We start from the raw sequence: 18,588 nt of genomic DNA on the forward strand, positions 1-18,588 counted from the left end.
GAGTTCAATTTGGACTATTTCCTCTCGATTGCTGAGTTTCTATGCCTCGCGTCCTCTACCGTGGTTTCGATCAGTTTCGGGTTGAGCTCAGCGGTTCCGGGGAGAAAGAACATGGTTTTTATGGGGAGCAGGGTTTTGGGCAGCAGCACAATGGCGTTGGTGGTGGCGGTGGGGATTGGGGCATGGATTAGGAGGAGGCAGTGGAGGAGGATGAGTAGGGAGACGGTGAAGGGTGGGGTGGAGGTGAATTTGTTTGAGAGGATTGAGAAGTTGGAAGAGGATTTGTGAAGCTCGGCGACGATTGTAAGGGTTTTGTCTAGGCAGCTTGAGAAATTGGGGATAAGGTTTCGGGTTACCCGAAAGGCTTTGAAGGTGCCCATTGTGGAGGTACTGTTAGTATTCTGGTGATTTTTGTGTTTGCTATGAGTTTTGGTTTATTTGCATCTAGTTTTTGAAGAACTAGTGGTTGATAGAGAGTGCCAAATATAGTGGGATTGTGAAGTTAGGAAATGTGGTATCGGAGTAAGACCAATAGTTATTGAAACTAGTAAGAGGAGAACGACCTTGGAGAGCTCCAGCAAGGCCAAGGTGTTGATCTGAGGGTCGAGGGAGAGGAGGTGGGTGGAGATGGAGGAATGGGGTCCTTCAATTAGATTTTTTTTTTTAGGAGAATTGTGTGAAATGACAAATTTAGCCCTTTAAGTGGGCCCCTCCGTCAAAGTAAACGTTCAAATTGGAGACGGCTGATCGAAATTGAAAGCACAGGGGTGTTGCTGATGAAATTGAAAGAGGAAGGACTAACATGATGTTGAGTGCAAACCACAGGGTAGTAAACTGTAATTTTTTCTTTTGTTAATAACAGATTTTTTTTTTCTTCTTCTCGAACTGCCAGGGAGTTGAAGGCCCCACAAGTTCATTTCCTTTGTTTTTTTTCTATGTCTCTATATAATATATATATATATAGACACACAGACACAGACACAGACACAAACAGATCTTATCGAGAGCAGAGCTCTGCTTTGAAATTAAAGTGCAAATTTAGAATTTAGGGTCACTTTTCGGTCACATATCCACATCTCAATCGTTCAATTTTTAGGTACAAATGTATAGATCATCTCTGCAAATTTTCAGCCAAATTGATGATCGTTAAGGCATCTAACTCGCTTAAACCAATGGACAAACTGAATCTGTCAAACCTGAACCGTACTAGCTTTAAGGCAGTTATCAATGCCTTACCGATCATCAAGTTGGCTGAAAATTTGCAGAGATGATGTATACGTTAGTACCTAAAAACTGAACGGTCAAGATGTGGATATACAACCGAAAAGTGACTCTAAACTCTAAATCCGCACTTTAATTTCAAAGCGGAGCTCCGCTCTGGATAGAATCTGTGTGTGTGTGTGTGTACAGGCACGGACACAAGGGTGGGCTGAGGTGTGTTGCAGCCCACCTCAACATTTTGGGGGGGGGGGGGGGGGGAGAATTAATATATGTATACCAAGTCATAGCACCCCTTAAAAAAAATCAACATATATAATTAATGTATAAAGCAAACTAACAGACAAGTCTCTCATTTTCTCCCTTTCTCTGTCCTCTCGTCCTCACCTCAGTAGGGTTCTGCCCAGTTCTGCGTTTCTCAAGCTCAGACTCTCACCTCTCTCTACCAAGTCAGTCCATCTCCTCTCCTCAATAATCTGCTCTCATCTCTCAACCTTATTCAGGTATTACACTTTAACTTCTCTTCTATAATGAAATTTTTTGATGAAATTAGAATGTAATTTAGGTTAGAATTTGGGTATTTCTAGATTTCTTGATGTAAGTAATCAAATCTATTGATTTCTAGAAAAAGATGTTGAATTTGTATTATTAATACCCAAATGCCTATGATAGTGACAATTTCTTTATTGTGTTGATTGTTTGAGAGTTGAGTTGATTATACTTTTGATTGGGTGTTTTTTAGCTTTTGAGTAAGTTAAATTTGTTTTCCCTTGTGGTGGGGAGGGGTGTGGTGGGGAGGGATGTGGTGGGGAGGGATGTGGTGGCCTGGTGGGGTGCCCGGGTGTGCTCCTTGTATATTTGAGTTTGACTTAAGTTTGTAATTTATACATGGCCAGCAACTTAAGATTGATTGTTTTCATGTTTTCTTTTTTCTATGTTTTGTTTTTAATGACAGATCAACCTCAAAATCCTAAGCCACGAAAAGTTCAGACGAAAGTAAATTCATATTTTCTGAAAAATGATGTTGTTATGGGTGATATTCCAAGTTCAGTTGTGGAAGAACCTTCTAGTTCTGTAAGAGTTGAGTCTCGTGAAATTGATGTTAATCACATTGAACGTGATCCGGGAAAACGCCCTGCAATCTCGTCATATCCTATTAATGAGCGTGATGAAGTTCGAATAAAATATATACTTTATGGTCCTTATCAACCAAAATTAGAAGAGTATCCAACGCATCTTTGTGGAGATCAAGATCGCAGATTTAATGGGAAGTGGTTTGAAAAATATCCTTGGCTTGAGTACTCTGATGAGAATGATAAGGCATTTTTTTTTCCATGCTTTCTTTTTTATAGCAATCCTCCGAGGCATTCTTTGTTCACTTCTTATGGGTTTGACAATTGGAGAAAGATCGGTGGAGTTCAATGTTGCTTTAAAAAACATGTAGGGAAAACTGGCTCCCCACATCATAAGTCTATGCAAGATATGTTGGGCTTAAAAAATGTGTGTAGACATATTGATACAGCAAAATTAGTTTTGGATCAAGGCTACTATAGAGGCTGTAAGATTGTTAGCAAAGCAAGCACTTGCATTTAGAGGTGATGATGAATCTGCTGAGTCATCTAATCGTGGAAATGTTGTTGAGATGGTGGATTCCTATGGCAGAATGAATGAGGAAGTTGCAAAAGTCACCTTAGAAAATGCCCCTCGAAATGCTACTTATACTTCACCAAGGATTCAAAAAGAAATTCTGAGTATTCTTGCCAATAGAGTTAGAAGAAAAATTTGTGAAGAGGTTGGGGAGGCTAAGTTTTGTCTGCTTATTGATGAAGCACTTGATGAATCAAAGAAGGAACAAATGGCAATTATCTTGAGATTTGTTGATTCTCATGGGTTTGTTCGTGAACGATTCTTCCATGTTGTAAGTGTTAGCGATACTTGTGCTGCAACTCTTAAGAGTAACATAGACAATGTTCTTACTGAATACAATCTTCAAGTTGAAAATTTGCATGGTCAAGGATATGATGGTGCTAGCAACATGCGTGGTGAGTGGAATGGGTTGCAAGCACTATTTTTGCAAAAGTGTCCATATGCATACTATGTACATTGTTTTGCTCATCGCCTACAACTAGCTTTAAATGCTGCAGCTAAAGATGTGGGTGTTGTCTATTTATTCTTTCAAATGATGACTAATATCATTAATGTTGTTGACTCATCTACTAAGCGTGTTTCTGAGTTAAAATCTATTCAAGAAGTTGAAGTTGTGGAACAAATTGCTGCTGGGGAACTTGAAACCGGAAAGGGAGCTAATTAGACATGCAATTTGCAAAGAGCTGGAGCTACAAGGTGGAGTTCAAGGTATTATTCTATCAAGAACTTGATGAAATTGTATTACTCAACTAGTTCAGTTTTGAAAAACATGATAGATAATGGACTCAATGGAAAAATACATGGAGAGGCTTTAGGTGCTTCTAAAGCTCTAAGATCATTTGACTTTGTGTTTTGCTTATTGTTGTAATTGGACAAAACTATGGGAATCACAAATGCTCTTTGTAAGTCACTGCAAGAATAGTCTCAAGAGATCATAAATGCTATGAATCTAGTTTCTAGTACGAAGGGTCGATGGTTGGGTTGATTTCTTTCCTAGTGTTGTATCGTTTTGTGACGCACATACAATTGATGCTCCAGATTTTAGTGCTCGCCATATGGAAGGTACGGGTCGTCTTTCTCAACAACAAAATTGTGTCACTATTGAGCATTATTATCGTGTTGAAATATTCAGTGCTGTAATTGATTTTCAATTGATGGAACTAAACAGTAGATTCAATGAGCAAACAAGGGAACTCTTGATTCTTAGTTCTTCATTGGATCCTCGATTTGATTTTCAATCATTTGACATTAAAAAAATATGTTGTTTGGCTGAGAAATTCTATCCTCATGATGTGCCTGATTTGAATGATCTAAGAGACCAGTTGGAGCATTTTGAGTATCAATTCTCTGAACTTTCAGAATTTCAAGATTTATGCACCCTTTCTGAGTTATGTCAAGAATTTGTTAACACAAGGACACCATTCTTGTTGATTGAGAGACTAGTCCGTCTAGTGATGACTCTTCCTGTTTCTACGGCTACAACAGAGAGAGCATTTTCAGCCATGAAGCTCATTAAGAACCGACTTCGAAGCAAGATGAGTGATGATTTTCTTGTAGATTTAATAATAGTGCATATTGAGAGAGAAATTGTTGATACTATTGATTCAAATTCGGTTATAGATGAGTTTTATGTTTCAGGTAACCGAAGAGCACAACTACTTGTATTGACATTTTTTTTTTATCAAAGAAGAACTTCATTAATAATGAACTGCTTACAACGAGTTTTAGGCGACATCTCTGAATCAGAAGTTGCCTCTAAACTTCACACTGGAACTCTATACTGACTGACTCTAAACTTGCACTACAACTGTATGACAAAGACAAAAGCGCAGGAGTAGTGAATCCTTGACATCTCATCTCTCGTCCAGCCGGTAAGAACTTCTAAGACTAGACAACTCACTGGTGTCGACACTAAGCTCACCAACCAGAGTCCTCCTAACCAGCTTTGGATCGACCAAGCCAACACTCATAGTGACCTAAGCTCGACCAAAAGGATTGCCGGATATTCAAACCTGGGACTAACGAAAACACCATCACCACCCTATTGTCAACACCATCCATCCACCACTGCTCCAAATCGCCATTGCCTCCGACCCGATCCCAGATAGGAAGGACCCACTAGAAGGCCAAGGATGATTGTCTTTGCCATAGCCAGACAGTTTCGCCATCGCTGCTGACCCAACTCCAGAACAGGAATGTCCCACTAGGAGGCCGAAGAGAAGATTGTCTCTGCCACAACCTGCAGTGGCTTATTTCTAACAAAACCTTAAAATAAAACCAAACCCTAAAGCACTAGTAACAACCAAGCCCTAAAGGTAGAAACTTATTACCCCAACTAACAAAATAACCTAAAAACCATAAAAATAACATAATATGGGTCCAAGGCCAAAGGCCCGGCCCAATAAACACCAAACCCAGCCCGTAATTGAAAGCTGCAGATGCAGCACCTCCACCGTCGAGCAAGCCTGACTCTTGCTGTCCTACCACCAACTGCAGCTCCGTCGCCCCTATTCCGATCGCCGGCCATCTCTCCTGCCCTTCATCATCCCTGTTGCCTCAACAAGTAACGCAACCCCTCCAAACCCTCCCCCTCCTCAGAAAGGCGTCAAACAAACCAAATCGGATCAGAAAAATCCGATCTGATCTGCTCACAACCAATCCAAATCTTGCCGTTAACCACTCCTTACCATCAGACGACCACCCTACTCGCCGACCAAGCTTCGATCTAAGGCGGAGCGATCCCGACGTCACCATCCATCCCTCAAGCCGCTGCTGTCTTACCCCGACAAGGCCTGCAAGCACTCGGAACAGCAAAGCCACCACCGCACCGCCTTCAATCCGACTGGGCTTCATACAGTACCACTTAACTACATCATCATCCCATCCGGCCGCACTCGACGCACGTCGGCGAGGCCAGTAGCCTACACCCACTTCGCGGCGCAGCCGGACGAGAACAAGGAAAAACCTCGACAAAGGTTTCTAGGGTTAGGGCGCGTGGAGCGCGTTCTTTTTTCAGAGATAAGTTAGTAGTCTAGTATTTCATTATGTTTCTACTTGTATTGACATTGAATATTTAACTTTGAATTGTTTCAATTTTCTATTGTTAGTTAGATTTGGGTGAAAAAATACATCTTGTGGATGATATTTTGACAAGTGTTATGCAATTGAGATATTCCATCAAAACAAAGTAGACTCTGCCAAATTTTTTAGAATAATTTTTCTTGCCAGCATAAAGTAAATTTAGCCCACCTCAAATTTAATTCTTGATTCTGTGCCTGTATATATATATATATAAGTTATCATTTTATCCTTTATATATTATATTTATTATTCTTTGAGTTCTAATCAAGCCAAAACATTATTGTTATTATGAAAATTTAACCATAAGCCTTGTTTGCTTAATTAATATTGATGACAAGTAGTTAAAGGTGAAATTGCTTAGGTACTTAATTAGGTAGTTGTTGCAATATGTTGTGTTTTCAAAGGCCAAGTCATTACGTATAATTTCGACTCATGATGACTTCGATTAATTTTACTTTGATGATATAAAAAAGTAAAAATAAAAGATTGACCCAAACTAAAACCACTGCCAAAACTGAACCAAAAAAAAAAAAAAAAACATTGACCCGGAGTCTGGGGTTTGGCCAATGGGTGTAGTGTAAGAGTCTAAGGTTTGAGTTTCCTTTCATTTTTGTAAGTTCTGTTGCCCGCAAACCAGTGAATCAACTGCAAAGCTCTAGATTATTAGACATACATATGAGTCATTTTTCGGTATAAACGTGCAATGTTCTCATGCATATTTTTCATGTAAGGTGATAAAAAAACTCTCTTTGTTAAGGTATTAAACCAATAAAGTATTCATTTAACTAAAATTATTCTACATAACAGACTTGAGACAGCACAAAACCCTAGGAGAGTTTTTCTCTCAACCTAGTCTTCTACGACACCGAAGCCTCCTTCCCTAGCCTCTAGTCTCTTGCTATCGCTTCCTCCTCTCCATGGCCTCCATAGATGCCGCCACAGCAAGCTTTGCTGCTCCTCTTGCTCTCGCAGCGGGTGGTAGTGCCCCAGATCTGGGAAAGATTGGCAGTGGTCCTGTGTGCAGGTCCTCCCAATCTTTTCTACTTGGCAAACCTTTGATCGAGGATGACAATGATGTGTCTCTTGTCACTCTGAAGAAGAAGACGGGTAGACCGCCAGAAGTAAGAACAAGAGCCAACATCCCAGTAACTGCAATTGGAGGTTCGGTTTCTAGCCCTAGAGATAAGGGCAAAGGAAAGCCTTAGGCTTTCCTGGTCTCTTGCCTACCACTTGAAATTGGGTTTTCTATTACTTTCTTCTTAGTTTACTCTAATTGTATACCAATTGAGGTCTCTAGGCGACTAGATTTACTTTTCAAAGAGGGGTTAGTAGTGAGGACTTGATTTCTTGTTGTTTAGGTTCAATAAGTGAACATATGTGTTAACAGTAGTGAAGGTACTTGTCTTTTGCTTGGCGGCTTGTGCCATCTAGATTTTAGGTATGAGACAGCATCTGATATACGTGTCTTCTGGCCTTAAGTAATGAAGTTATCATTTTCTCAAAAAACTAAAATTATTCTGGGTTACGTAATTTGACTCATAAAACTGATAATTACATGTACGATCGAAACATTCAACTCCAATACTAAAAAGTAAAAACCTTTGAAATTTCCTATGACTTTGTGCACTAGCGTCCAGGTTAAGATAGATGACAATCTAAACTTCAAAACTACAGTGAACTCCATCTGGATTCTCAGACTGTAGCTGTTAGAAGTATAGAAACCGTTACAAATCACGAATCTGACTGTTGGACCATTCAACCTTGACACTGACCACACTACGTACTACAACGCACAATTTCCAATTTCATGTTGAATTGTTCAACATGGGTGATGGGACACTACAGAATTTTTCCACCAAGGACTTCATGGACAATATCTTGCTTACCCTGACCGTGATGGAATTGCACAGAAACATGTCCACAATTAGGTTAATAATTAGGTTAATCAATTAGTTTAGAATGACTTCCTAAAGGTGGTTCTTGACTATGAATGTTTAACTCTCTCGATTCAGTTTTCTTTCCGACATGCAAAAGTATTACATATACCAACAACTAGCTAGCTTGTGGGTTGTAATATAGGTTTTTCTTTGTAATGTAACTTACTAACTTTCACTCTTTATTCCAAAAAATAAATAAATAAATATCTAGTTTGTGGTCTAATCACATCCTTATTTTTAATGAAAGACGATTGCGTCGTTGATTATTATTAATCTGTCATAGAGATGTGACAAGAAGAATTTTTTTTTTTTTTTTTTTTCAGCATCTATCCCGTGCACCACTTATAAGGTTTTAATGTTAATGGGTATACGTACTTGATTTTATTAGAGGTTGCCATGGAGAAAGAAAATGTTGTGGTAACAGGACAAAAAAATATGGTCCACGAGCAAATTAGTTAGAAAATAAACAGCTTGATAATCAAGTTTCTCTAGAAGAAGAACTTTGAGGTAGACAAGTGGTGGAAAATTGGGAAAAACAGTGTTTACTTGACCATACCATCTTAGACGGCAATGACTTCAGTACTCCCCTATTAAACTCTATGACGAGGAAAATGACAATTACAGATCTTCATATGATATGATATGATACTATCATAGCTCTACTACTTCTCTCAAACCAGAGTTTCACAAACTGCTTCACATTTTTCAGTACAACTGCTCTCTTCGCTTTACACCATGCTTGATCAGTGCCAAAAGTTCCCTAGAAATCAGCTCTATGTAACCTGCCATGTCCACAGCAGACACGAGAGTGCAGAAGACAAAGAGTTCGGTTTCTGTAGTGCATGGGAGTTTCAAGCTCAAGCATGTATTGAAGCAGATCTCGGTGCTCACTCACCACGGTTATGGGAGACAAACACCAAATACGAGTCTTCTCCTTTGCTCCCCCAAAACCATCACTACAGTGATCTTTCTCCCACGTCACGCAGAAGGGTGATTCTTGAAAGCAGGAGTGAACTTATGCAGATGATTCAAAACATGCCAGAGTCATATCATGAACTTTCTCTGAAAGATATTGTTGATGAGCAACAAGGTATGCAGAAGGCTGGAGAAGGCACTGATGTTGAAGAGAAGAGTTTCGACTTCAACACTCAAGCTCAAATTAAGAAGCAGAAGAAGAAAATAACATACAAGACTAGACAGATATCGCGGACTTCAAGTATGGAAAGCGAAACTTTCCTAATCAAGATGTTCTTTCCAACTTTTCTAGGCTCAAAGAAGAAAGCAAAAGTAGCTGGGAATCGCTCAAAAGTTTCCCCAAGGCCATCATTTGAAGAACCTGAGAACCATAAAGATTTGTGTGTTGAAGGCACAAGCAGCGGAAGAAGGTATTTAATTGATTTTGTTCTTAATTCATTAAAGGGCTAAATACTGTTTAGTCCATGAACATTTGCTGAAAAAATACTTCAGTCCCTCGCCTTTTAATTTGACACGTTTACTCCTTGTTCTTTCAGTTTTAAATCCAATAGGTCCATTCCGTTACACTCCGTTAAATTGTGTCGTTAACTTTCTATTTTAAGGATAAAATTACTATCATAGCCTTGACTTTCTCTTTCTTTAATTTTTTTAATTGTTTTTATTCTTCTCTTTTATTTTTTCTTTCTTTAATTTTTTAATTGTTTGATTCTTCTCTTTTATTTTTTTTCTTCTGATTCATACCAGTAAAATTACTAATTTTTTTAATTGCTTTTATTCTTCTCTTTTATTTTTTAATTTTTTTTATTCTTCTCTTTTATTTTCTTCTCTTTTAAGGATAAAAATTATTATTATAGTCTCTTCCTTGTTTCTTCTATTATGAATAATTTTATTGGGTGTTTGGGTGAACCGGAGAAGAGATTAATTTGTTGCTTGATGCCAATAAAATTAGTCATAACTTTTAATACAACTTTTTAATTTTTTAAATTGTTTTTATTCTTCTCTTATTTTTTCTTCCGATTAGCATTAATAAAATTACTAATTTTTTTTAGTTGTTTTTATTCTTCTCTTTTATTGGTGCCAATCAGAAGAAAAAATTAAAGAGAAGAATAAAAAAAATTAAAAAAATTTGTAATTTGATTGGTGCTAATCAGAAGAAAAAATAAAAGAGAAGAATAAAAAAAATTAAAAAAAGTCGTATTAAAAGTTATGACTAATTTTATTGGCCTCAAGCAGCAAATTAATTTCTTCTGCGGCTCACCCAAACACCCCATAAAATTAGTCATAATAGAAGAAATAAGGAGTAAACGTGTCAAATTAAAGAGAATAATAAAAACAATTAAAAAAATTAAAGAGAAGAATAAAAAAAATAAAAATAAATAAAGAGAAGAATAAAAAAAAAAATAGTAATTTTATTGGTATGAATCAGAAGAAAAAAATAAAAGAGAAGAATAAAAACAATTAAAAAAATTAAAGAAAGAGAAAGTCAGGGCTATGATAGTAATTTTATCCTTAAAATAGGAAATTCCGAAATTAACTGCACAATTTAACGGAATGGACCTATTGAGTGTAAAACTGAAAGAACAATGAGTAAACGTGTCAAATTAAAAGGCAAGAGATTGAAGTGCTTTTTCAGCAAAAGTTCATTGACTAAACAGTATTTAGCCCTTCATTAAAATTGTTGATACTAGGAAGAAGCTAATACTGAAATAGGGTACTCTAATCAGTTTGATGTGGGATTTAATACTAATGGATTATTCATATCACTCAACATTGCAGGTTTTGTGAGGACGATACCTTACCTGGTTGCTGGACCTTCTTCCGGAGCAAGAAAGGCAAAAGCAAAAGACTAAGGGCATGCTGATTCTAATCAATTTGTGTATTAATTTATTTGTTGTGGAGCCACTGTGTAGATCTTTCTCTAGCTGGAAACCGAAACCAGCAAAATAAATGAGAAAATGTTTTACAATTACAATTGGAATCTAACAGAAACCAAGAACTATTCTCTGCAAGTGATTTCACTCGTTGTAAGCATCTGTACTGCTGCTAGGTTACTTTATCATGTCGTCAGAAACAATCCATATACCAGTTTACATGAACACTCACCGCACGCCTACATCATGAACCTTGATTTTGGAAAGCAGAACATCATTGACTAGCAACGGCACTGTTACACAGCCATTTCCAAATTTTGAAGCAAACAGAATTTTCTCTAATAAAAATGTATCTGGGAATTTTGCAGGTCTAAAAAAATTGCAAAAGTCCAGACTTGGGAACCATTATATCACCCAGTTTCAGATTCGCACTCGAATGCTAAAAAATTTAACCAGTAATGCAGGTACGCTTAATGGTTAGGTTAATCCATATCTATACCAAAAATAGCAGACATGAATGGCAAAATCACAACTTGCAAGGAATCAAGAAAACTCTTCCATCATTAGATTAGCAGCAACCATGATCATAATGGTTGTTATGTTACATACAATACAACAGGCAGACTGCTACCCACAGATCCTCAGGACTCTTGAGGGTATAAACCGCTCTTTGGTGAACACCCTCATTGTTTGAACTTTGCCTATATCAACAACTAGCATTCATGTTAATAACTGGAATTCGAGTAGAAGCTTTCCCTATTGTATTTCTATCAACACTATGAAACTTGTGAAAAAATATTATTAAAAAATAATAATAATACCAGAAAACAATTGGTATTCTCGGACCCTGAAGAATGGCAGATTTGGTTTCTTCTTCCCAAAGTCTCGCCCTATATTTGTGCAATAAGAAGTTCATTCCATGTGTCTGGAATTCCAGGTAGGCACCAGTGCAAGCAATCATTTACAGCAGCAGTTCCTCTAATGGTGTAGCGGGATACATGACCTTCATCCCTCAATTGAGAAAGAGCAGTGATGTCCAAAATTTTTGTCTTTGTACCTCTCAAAGCAGACTCAATGATTAAATCACTTGATCCTTCTTGGACCACTTCACTTCCTCCAGACATCGGAGTAGTATTATCACAGGACCCCCCAGTGTTCCAGTCACCATTAAAGAAATGCCTTGGTGAGATGGTCCTAAAGAATGTTTTGAGGTGGGGATGCGATGGAAGTTGTGAATCAAGCCACCTGACAACACTATGTATGGTAAAATTCTTTGCTCTGTCAATTTGTGCACGCCTTTTATCTTCATTAGGTTTTCCATCTACATACATTACCCACCGATTTCCATTAATTTTTCCCCTGTTCCAGTGATGCCCTGTATTAAGAACCAACACATCAAACCGATCAAGGTACTGCCTCATGAAAGCTGGAGGACGGTCCAAATGCATCACAATATCAGTGGTTCGGTTTGAGCTGTTAAGCGGCACAAGATCACTGAGGCTTGCTGACCAGTAATACAAAATGGTGGTATTGGTCTTCGGAAATCGATAGGCCCAGCCATCAGGACGAATGGCTCCACGACGTTTGACAAGGCCATATTCTTTTCCCACATTTTGCACTTCTGGGCTTTCTTCTCCACCGGTTGCCATACACATTAAAGACTGGAACTGCTGTCGGCCCAAAGAATCTCCTATAAAAGCAATTGTCTTGTCCTGCATTCTGAAAGGCAGGACACATTTAGGACACTGATGAAGAAATATAAACAACTGTTGTATGCATAGCGTCAAATCTCAAACTCATGAAAAGCCATGTAGTCCATATATTAAAGGATTCAGGAGTAAGAATGAATGGATCATAATTGTTCACGACTTGGGGAAACTTTTGGAAAGTGTTGGGAAGGAGAAGTCAGAAGAAGGGGAAAGCATATGCTTATTATGTCATCATTCAAAGTGTACAATAATTTGATATATAATAAGGCAAACTCTAGTGCAAGTTAAAGAATTGCAGCAGTCAATACATAAGAAGCATCTAATAAGGCAATCACCATATCCTGTACTTCAAAAAAGTTTTGTAACAATTACACATGAGAATAACTGAAAGTAATGATGAAAAACAGTCAAAGCAGATTAAAACCGTTTTCATCCGGTGAAAGATATGAATTCAAATGTGAAAATGCTACCTTCTCAAGAATGCAGATCGCTCGAACTCTGGCATTTCACAACTTTCTGGCTTCCACCGGTATCCCTCAAAAGAGAAATCTGGTCGTTGTGTCAGTCTGCAAGCCCACATTGCTGATAACCATTGCTTACAATGAAACCCAGAATACAATGGTCGCCTGCTGTCTGGAATCCATCTACCCTTGGCATAATTACAGACTGCAAGGGTGAAACTGGACAGTCTTAAAAACATTGAATCAGTGGGACATGTTAATGTATACATGAGATGAAGTTGGAAACTAGAAGATTCTCAACCTAGCAAAAAATAAGAAATATGAAAGACTTTGTAGATTGATAAAGTTGTTATAGAAATATGCAAAGTTTTTTATAGTAGTTCTCTATAGAAATTGAAAACTCTGTAGTTAGATAAAGTTTCCATACCATACAATTACGACATCTTGACAACTGAATGATATCTAATAAAAACATATGCAACATTAATACTGCAAACAATTTTCACAGGCAGCTGTCGCATTATTATTCTACAAGACTTCATTTTATGTGTGTGATATATATATATATATATATATATATATATATATATATATATATTCTTGATCACAAGTCCAGTTGCAACAAAACAAAAAAGATACCGCTCAGTAATTATCAACGGAAGAATGGTAAGGGTTACAGCACTACAAAAAGTAATTGTACCTTTAGGTTGGTGAGGAGATGTCGCATTCGAATTATGTTCATGCACTCTAGGAGAAGATGCAAAATCTGTCGGTGCAGCACCAGAGTTTTCTATTTTGTTTGTTTCTTCTATTGTAGTAGAAGGTGAATTCCCTTGAATTGGTGCAGCACCAGAATTTTGTGTTTTGTTTGTTTTTTCTATTATAATAGAAGGTGACCCCTTCCCTTGAACTGGTGCAGCACCAGAATTTTCAATTTCTTTTGCTTCTTCTATTATAACAGAAGGTGAATCCTTCCCTTGAACATTCTCATCTGTCTTCAAAGATTTTGAGGAGGAGTCCTCCAGAAAATCTATATTGAAACAAACAAAAATATCATCAGTTATACAAATCCAGAAGCAAGTTTGAAAGGATTCATTATATCTATAAGATGTCAGTATCTTAAGAATGTATCATGAAGCACAAACAAACTGGTGATGAGTAGCTTAGACTATAGCGTTCTATTACACAGCATAAAATTCTCTGCATGCACCCTATTCTACCAAATGAGAAGCTGATGAGACGGCTAGAGTGCATAGATCCCAATTACTAGGACAGATACACAAGTTCATCAATCATGTCATTCTCCTACCTTCATATGGCTTTTCATTTCAACACTGACCAGTAAGACGGGCATAAATTTATTCTCCTCCCTAATTTGTTCCACCACTAACTTCTTTTCAGGCAAGCAATTGGTATTCTACCTTCTATTTGTAGTGCAATCGAAAGAAGTAACAATTGAAATGTAGAAAATTGAAGTATGGGGAGTTACTTATCTAATAGACCATGTACATTAAAAAAAGTGTATTAGTACAGCTTCATGCTCATTCCTACTATTTCCTATGGTTTCTGCAGACAATTAATCTTGCTGAAGTTCATTTGTAGAGGTACTGTATTATTTGATGTGATACTGTAAATCATCATTTAGATGCTAGAGCCACTACTTACTGCACTGTAGTGTACAGTTATTAATTTTTGGGCAAGTCTCAGCGATGTTTGAAATGTAAGCAGGTTGAATCTTCAAAACAGCTACTTCATATGGCATAAGTTAGAACCATAGTTAGATGTTCTTTATCTGATGTAGAACGGACCATAACTGAAGTTATACATTTCTATAGCCAATGGAGTTCGCATGGAGGCCTTGGCACTTGGCAATCTTGTTCAGGGAAGAGATACAAGCCATGTTCCAAACAAACATAAGCCTTCAAAATATTTGAAAGTGCTAACCAACAAAATATTTAACGCAAGCATGTAGCAACATTTACTCAAATGAGAATCCAACTAAAAGCAATAGAATAATATATCTTAAACTAGTAAAAGAAAACCCTTACCTAATTGTTGGCCAATCTAATATAATCACTTTTCATGCACAATCAATAATTTAACACATCATCATACTTTAATTGTATTGTATAAATAATTAAATATTGAAAGAAAATCTAATAATAATCAAGCAGAAGCAAAGCATACAAAAGATAGATTTATTTGCAAATGTACGGATTGGCAGACAAACCTATCGAAGGAATTGGAAAATGTTCTCGGGCCAATAGTAGAGTATCCGCAAAAGGATTTTTCTCCCAAACCAAAAGTAATATGGTTGTACAAACAAGAGCAGTCAAAGTGACAGAGACTGGTCTCCCCAGCATTTTATAGTTAAATCCACCTTTCATCTCCCAAGTGAAAGGCACTTGCTCAAGAACCCCTCAATTAATATGTTTGGCAAAAGTCCATCATATAACCTCCAGTAGTGACTGTTGTCTTACAGAAGGCTTCAGCGATGTCTGATGCACTTCAGTAGCGAGGGTTGTCTTGCTGAAGGCTTCAGCTGTATGTGATGCAGAAAACGGCAAAATAAGTAAATAAGTAACAAAATAGGGGATGGAGAGCAAACTTATAGCGACCCAACTAAAGCCCACAAAAAGAACAAAATCTCAAAAGAGATTAACATAATATCAACTAGCATACCACAGATCAATGCCAGATTGTCATCTATTTGAGAGAGAGAGAGAGAGAGAGAGAGAGAAAACATATGGGAACCTTCAGAACAGGACGTCTGCAAGTGCTGACAGACAATACCCATTCAAATGGCCTGTGTATTTTTGCACCCCTGCATCTTGGCCGTCAGCTTCTGAGTTGATCCCAATACTTAAAAATGCATTCTTAAACAACAGATTTATGCTGCATGAAGTCTTTTAAGTGGGCTAAGTAATGTCTACAGGGTGAAGGATGGAAATGCAACAAAGTTTCACAGCTTTTGAGTTGCTTCAACACATTAGAGACTGCGGAAAAGCACTATAGATGGAACTTTAAAGAATTAAAGTGGGTAGTAAACAGAAAAAATTTGTCAAAGTGTTATTTTAAGTAAATTGATGCTTCTAGGAGCAAGAATCTGCATCTTTAACACTAATATTTATTGGTAGATATGACCCTCTACTAAGAACAGCATCCTAGATGTAGATAAATGCTTCTAACAAAGTCAACCACCAAGAAATGATCTTTGGAGGAGCACAGGTTGCTTAGTTTCTCATATTTAGACCAATTTATGACTTAAAAAAATTAAAAATAAAATAAAAACCTTTTTCTATGAATACCCAATACTAGCTCATGCTGGCACTAGTTATTGTTAACAGTACATGTTAGAACTTAATGAGATTCCAAAATGCTTTCTACAAGATGAACATATTCAGCAGTTCATCGAAACTAGAAACTTGCAATCCAACTCCTTTTGTAATTGTAATAAACACTGAAATAAAGTGAAACCTACTTTAAGCAAAAGGATTGATGTGTGTTTAAACCAATACAAATAACATAAGTACAGATTAACTGCTACCTACACAATGATTCTTGACTAGGTTGATTACAGAGAGTAAAGGGGTGAATACCAAATAATGAGGACATGATTAAGGTGGTTTAACAGATCAAACTCCACTATTATGCACACATATTCTGTATATCAGATTCTCATTCCAAGAGAGTTTCAGAATATACAGATCATTACCAAGAACACAACACAGGCAGATATTTGAATTAAAATTACTACTTCTGTTAGACAACATCACTTTTTTAATGAAAATTAGTTCATAAATGGTACAAAACATGCTCCTACAGTTATTATTCATAACTGAACTGAATGGATTTCAATGAATGAAACAATTTCATTTTACTATACATCATATGTATTTCAACAAACGCATCAAATTGACTTTAATTCAGCAGAAATGAGTAGAATACTTTGAAACATTGGGTGCAAACAGATCTATAAATTCCAAGTTAATGACTATTCGGGAGTCTTTCATAATGATGGCATTCCCAGTTTATGTTCAAGACTTGCACAGAATGGGATCATCTGATTTACCACTCAAACAAACTACAAAACTATCAAAACCCAAAACAGGCAAAGCCTTGCTACATCAACCAAACCCAAATAAGCAACATAGCCACAAGCTAACATCATTTAGACGCAATGAACAATACAAAGCTAGAAACAGAGCACCAATGATTGATACAACCATTGATAAAAAGGGACTACTTGGTTTACACCAAACATCAAAACCCAAAAAAGGGAAAGCCTCTCTGCATCAACTGAACTCAAACAAGCAATAAAGGCAGTAACTTTCTAACAACATTCAGACGCAGCCATTGATACAAGCTTCAAAAGCATTAGAAGAAATGATATTGAAAACAAAGAGTACGTGCATTGAATAAGAACCTGAATAAAGTAGCCTCCTTTGGCGTTGGGGGTCCAATTCAGATGGATTTGCCGAAGCCCTTTTCAGAAACTTGCTCAGATCCACAGCATTCAAAGGGTGATGGGGTTGAGCAGCAGCTAATGCGCTTTCGTTTAACCCACACACACAGACAGCGACACTTTGAAAAATCGGACCAATCCAATTATGATACGACAAAATTGTTAGGGAGGTTTTGGTCATTCGAAGGAAAAGACTGAGGTTAAGTTTGTCCTGTGAAAATTCTTTGACCGGAGAAACTAAAAAGAGAAGAAGAAGTGAGTCATGGAATATGGACACCAACATTACAACATGGGTTAGGTAAAGAATAATCTTTATAGATGTTTTAGGGATGAATTTCAACTTAGATTATTTTTATGTCATAAAAAAAAAATAATAATAATAAAAGTTTTAGATTTTACGAATCTACTACTAGGATTTTCTTGTAATATTTTGAATTCTTATATAATCTCTTAGACCACTGCTTATTTTGTGGCTTTGATCCCATTGGTCCGCATGACAAGTACTTATTGTTGATTAGTCTTTTACCAATAAGGTCAAAAACTCTATAATTTTGCTCATTTAGAAAGGGCTCGTGTTCATATGATAATGAGCCACTCGTGAACTCAATATTAAATTGAATAAGAAAACGCGCTAAGCTTGAAGTATGATACATTCGGCTCGTTAAGCTTGTGCATAGTTCATTTTTTTCATGAGTAGCTCGAGCTTAAAGCTCGGCTCATAAAAATTTATAATATGAATAAATTTTAGTTTTTCTAAGAAAAATCAATTTTTTTTTTATTGCCTTCCTTTTCAATTGCAATAGAATTTAAGTATAAAAAACGAAAATGCTTCTGCAATAATTAAATGGGTCCTTGACCCATAAGTCCAGTTATAGGGAAAACTTTCTCCATCAACCCAACAAAAAGATAGGTTCCCACGGGGCCCATTAATCTCAAAAACTGAGTAAAATTATCATTTTATAATATACTCAATTAATAAATTACAAGAATACCACTAAATCAGCTCTCTCTCTCTCTCTCTGTTAAAAGTACACTCTTTCCCATGGACACCTTGGTGAGAGACACTCCTTTAAATTCCGAGTCTAACCAGTGAAGACGATCGGAAGGAAAGAGTTCAGTATCAGGAGCACGAAGTCCAGATCCTCTTTATTCAGGTACTCGGCCAATTGCAGCGCCTTCTTGGATTTCCTCGTGTCCATACTCCATTTCGCCATCACCGCATTT

The 18,588-nt window shown here is 37.1% G+C and overlaps 4 protein-coding genes across 5 annotated transcripts; 3 read left to right on the top strand and 1 right to left on the bottom strand.

Moving 5' to 3' along the window:
- The first annotated feature begins 150 nt into the window (after window positions 1–150).
- On the top strand, window positions 151–3,529 carry LOC133725784 (uncharacterized). Its single transcript, XM_062153167.1, has 4 exons — window positions 151–243; window positions 1,961–2,051; window positions 2,174–2,538; window positions 2,762–3,529. The coding sequence occupies exons 1-4, from the start codon at window positions 151–153 to the stop codon at window positions 3,527–3,529; spliced, it is 1,317 nt and encodes a 438-aa protein (XP_062009151.1).
- Window positions 3,530–3,920: 391 nt separating this feature from the next.
- On the top strand, window positions 3,921–4,649 carry LOC133725793 (uncharacterized). Its single transcript, XM_062153178.1, has 2 exons — window positions 3,921–4,503; window positions 4,594–4,649. The coding sequence occupies exons 1-2, from the start codon at window positions 3,921–3,923 to the stop codon at window positions 4,647–4,649; spliced, it is 639 nt and encodes a 212-aa protein (XP_062009162.1).
- Window positions 4,650–8,454: 3,805 nt separating this feature from the next.
- Window positions 8,455–11,129, top strand: LOC133724595 (uncharacterized). The gene is made up of 2 exons (XM_062151354.1): window positions 8,455–9,268; window positions 10,635–11,129. Exons 1-2 carry the CDS (start codon window positions 8,619–8,621, stop codon window positions 10,717–10,719), a joined length of 735 nt encoding a protein of 244 aa, XP_062007338.1. The 5' UTR covers window positions 8,455–8,618; the 3' UTR covers window positions 10,720–11,129.
- A 140-nt stretch (window positions 11,130–11,269) lies between these two features.
- LOC133724593 (protein trichome birefringence-like 14) lies at window positions 11,270–17,535 on the bottom strand. 2 transcript variants are annotated; one of them, XM_062151352.1, is made up of 5 exons: window positions 17,326–17,535; window positions 15,130–15,441; window positions 13,600–13,929; window positions 12,909–13,104; window positions 11,270–12,448 (listed from the first exon to the last, which is right to left on the bottom strand). In XM_062151352.1, exons 2-5 carry the CDS (start codon window positions 15,284–15,286, stop codon window positions 11,620–11,622), a joined length of 1,512 nt encoding a protein of 503 aa, XP_062007336.1. In that variant the 5' UTR covers window positions 15,287–15,441; window positions 17,326–17,535; the 3' UTR covers window positions 11,270–11,619. The 2 variants fall into 2 exon arrangements, with proteins under 2 accessions (XP_062007336.1, XP_062007337.1); XM_062151353.1 differs by lacking the exon at window positions 17,326–17,535 and adding an exon at window positions 15,654–17,298.
- Between the last annotated feature and the right edge of the window lie 1,053 nt (window positions 17,536–18,588).

This window comes from Rosa rugosa, chromosome 1 (genome assembly GCF_958449725.1).
Source record: "Rosa rugosa chromosome 1, drRosRugo1.1, whole genome shotgun sequence".
NCBI lineage: Eukaryota > Viridiplantae > Streptophyta > Magnoliopsida > Rosales > Rosaceae > Rosa > Rosa rugosa.

Bases quoted from the DNA above. Each gene is read 5' to 3' on its own strand.
- LOC133724595 (XM_062151354.1), top strand. From the start codon at position 8,619: ATGCTTGATCAGTGCCAAAAGTTCCCTAGAAATCAGCTCTATGTAACC. The intron at 9,269-10,634 runs GTATTTAATTGA...TCAACATTGCAG, and splicing joins GGCACAAGCAGCGGAAGAAG to GTTTTGTGAGGACGATACCT.
- LOC133725793 (XM_062153178.1), top strand. From the start codon at position 3,921: ATGGAAGGTACGGGTCGTCTTTCTCAACAACAAAATTGTGTCACTATT. The intron at 4,504-4,593 runs GTAACCGAAGAG...AACGAGTTTTAG, and splicing joins AGATGAGTTTTATGTTTCAG to GCGACATCTCTGAATCAGAA.
- LOC133725784 (XM_062153167.1), top strand. From the start codon at position 151: ATGGCGTTGGTGGTGGCGGTGGGGATTGGGGCATGGATTAGGAGGAGG. The intron at 244-1,960 runs GTGAATTTGTTT...GGTGTTTTTTAG, and splicing joins CGGTGAAGGGTGGGGTGGAG to CTTTTGAGTAAGTTAAATTT. The intron at 2,052-2,173 runs GTGCCCGGGTGT...TTTTAATGACAG, and splicing joins GGATGTGGTGGCCTGGTGGG to ATCAACCTCAAAATCCTAAG.
- LOC133724593 (XM_062151352.1), bottom strand. From the start codon at position 15,286: ATGAAAGGTGGATTTAACTATAAAATGCTGGGGAGACCAGTCTCTGTC. The intron at 13,105-13,599 runs GTACAATTACTT...TCACCCTTGCAG, and splicing joins ATCTCCTCACCAACCTAAAG to TCTGTAATTATGCCAAGGGT. The intron at 12,449-12,908 runs GTAGCATTTTCA...CCTGCCTTTCAG, and splicing joins CGATCTGCATTCTTGAGAAG to AATGCAGGACAAGACAATTG.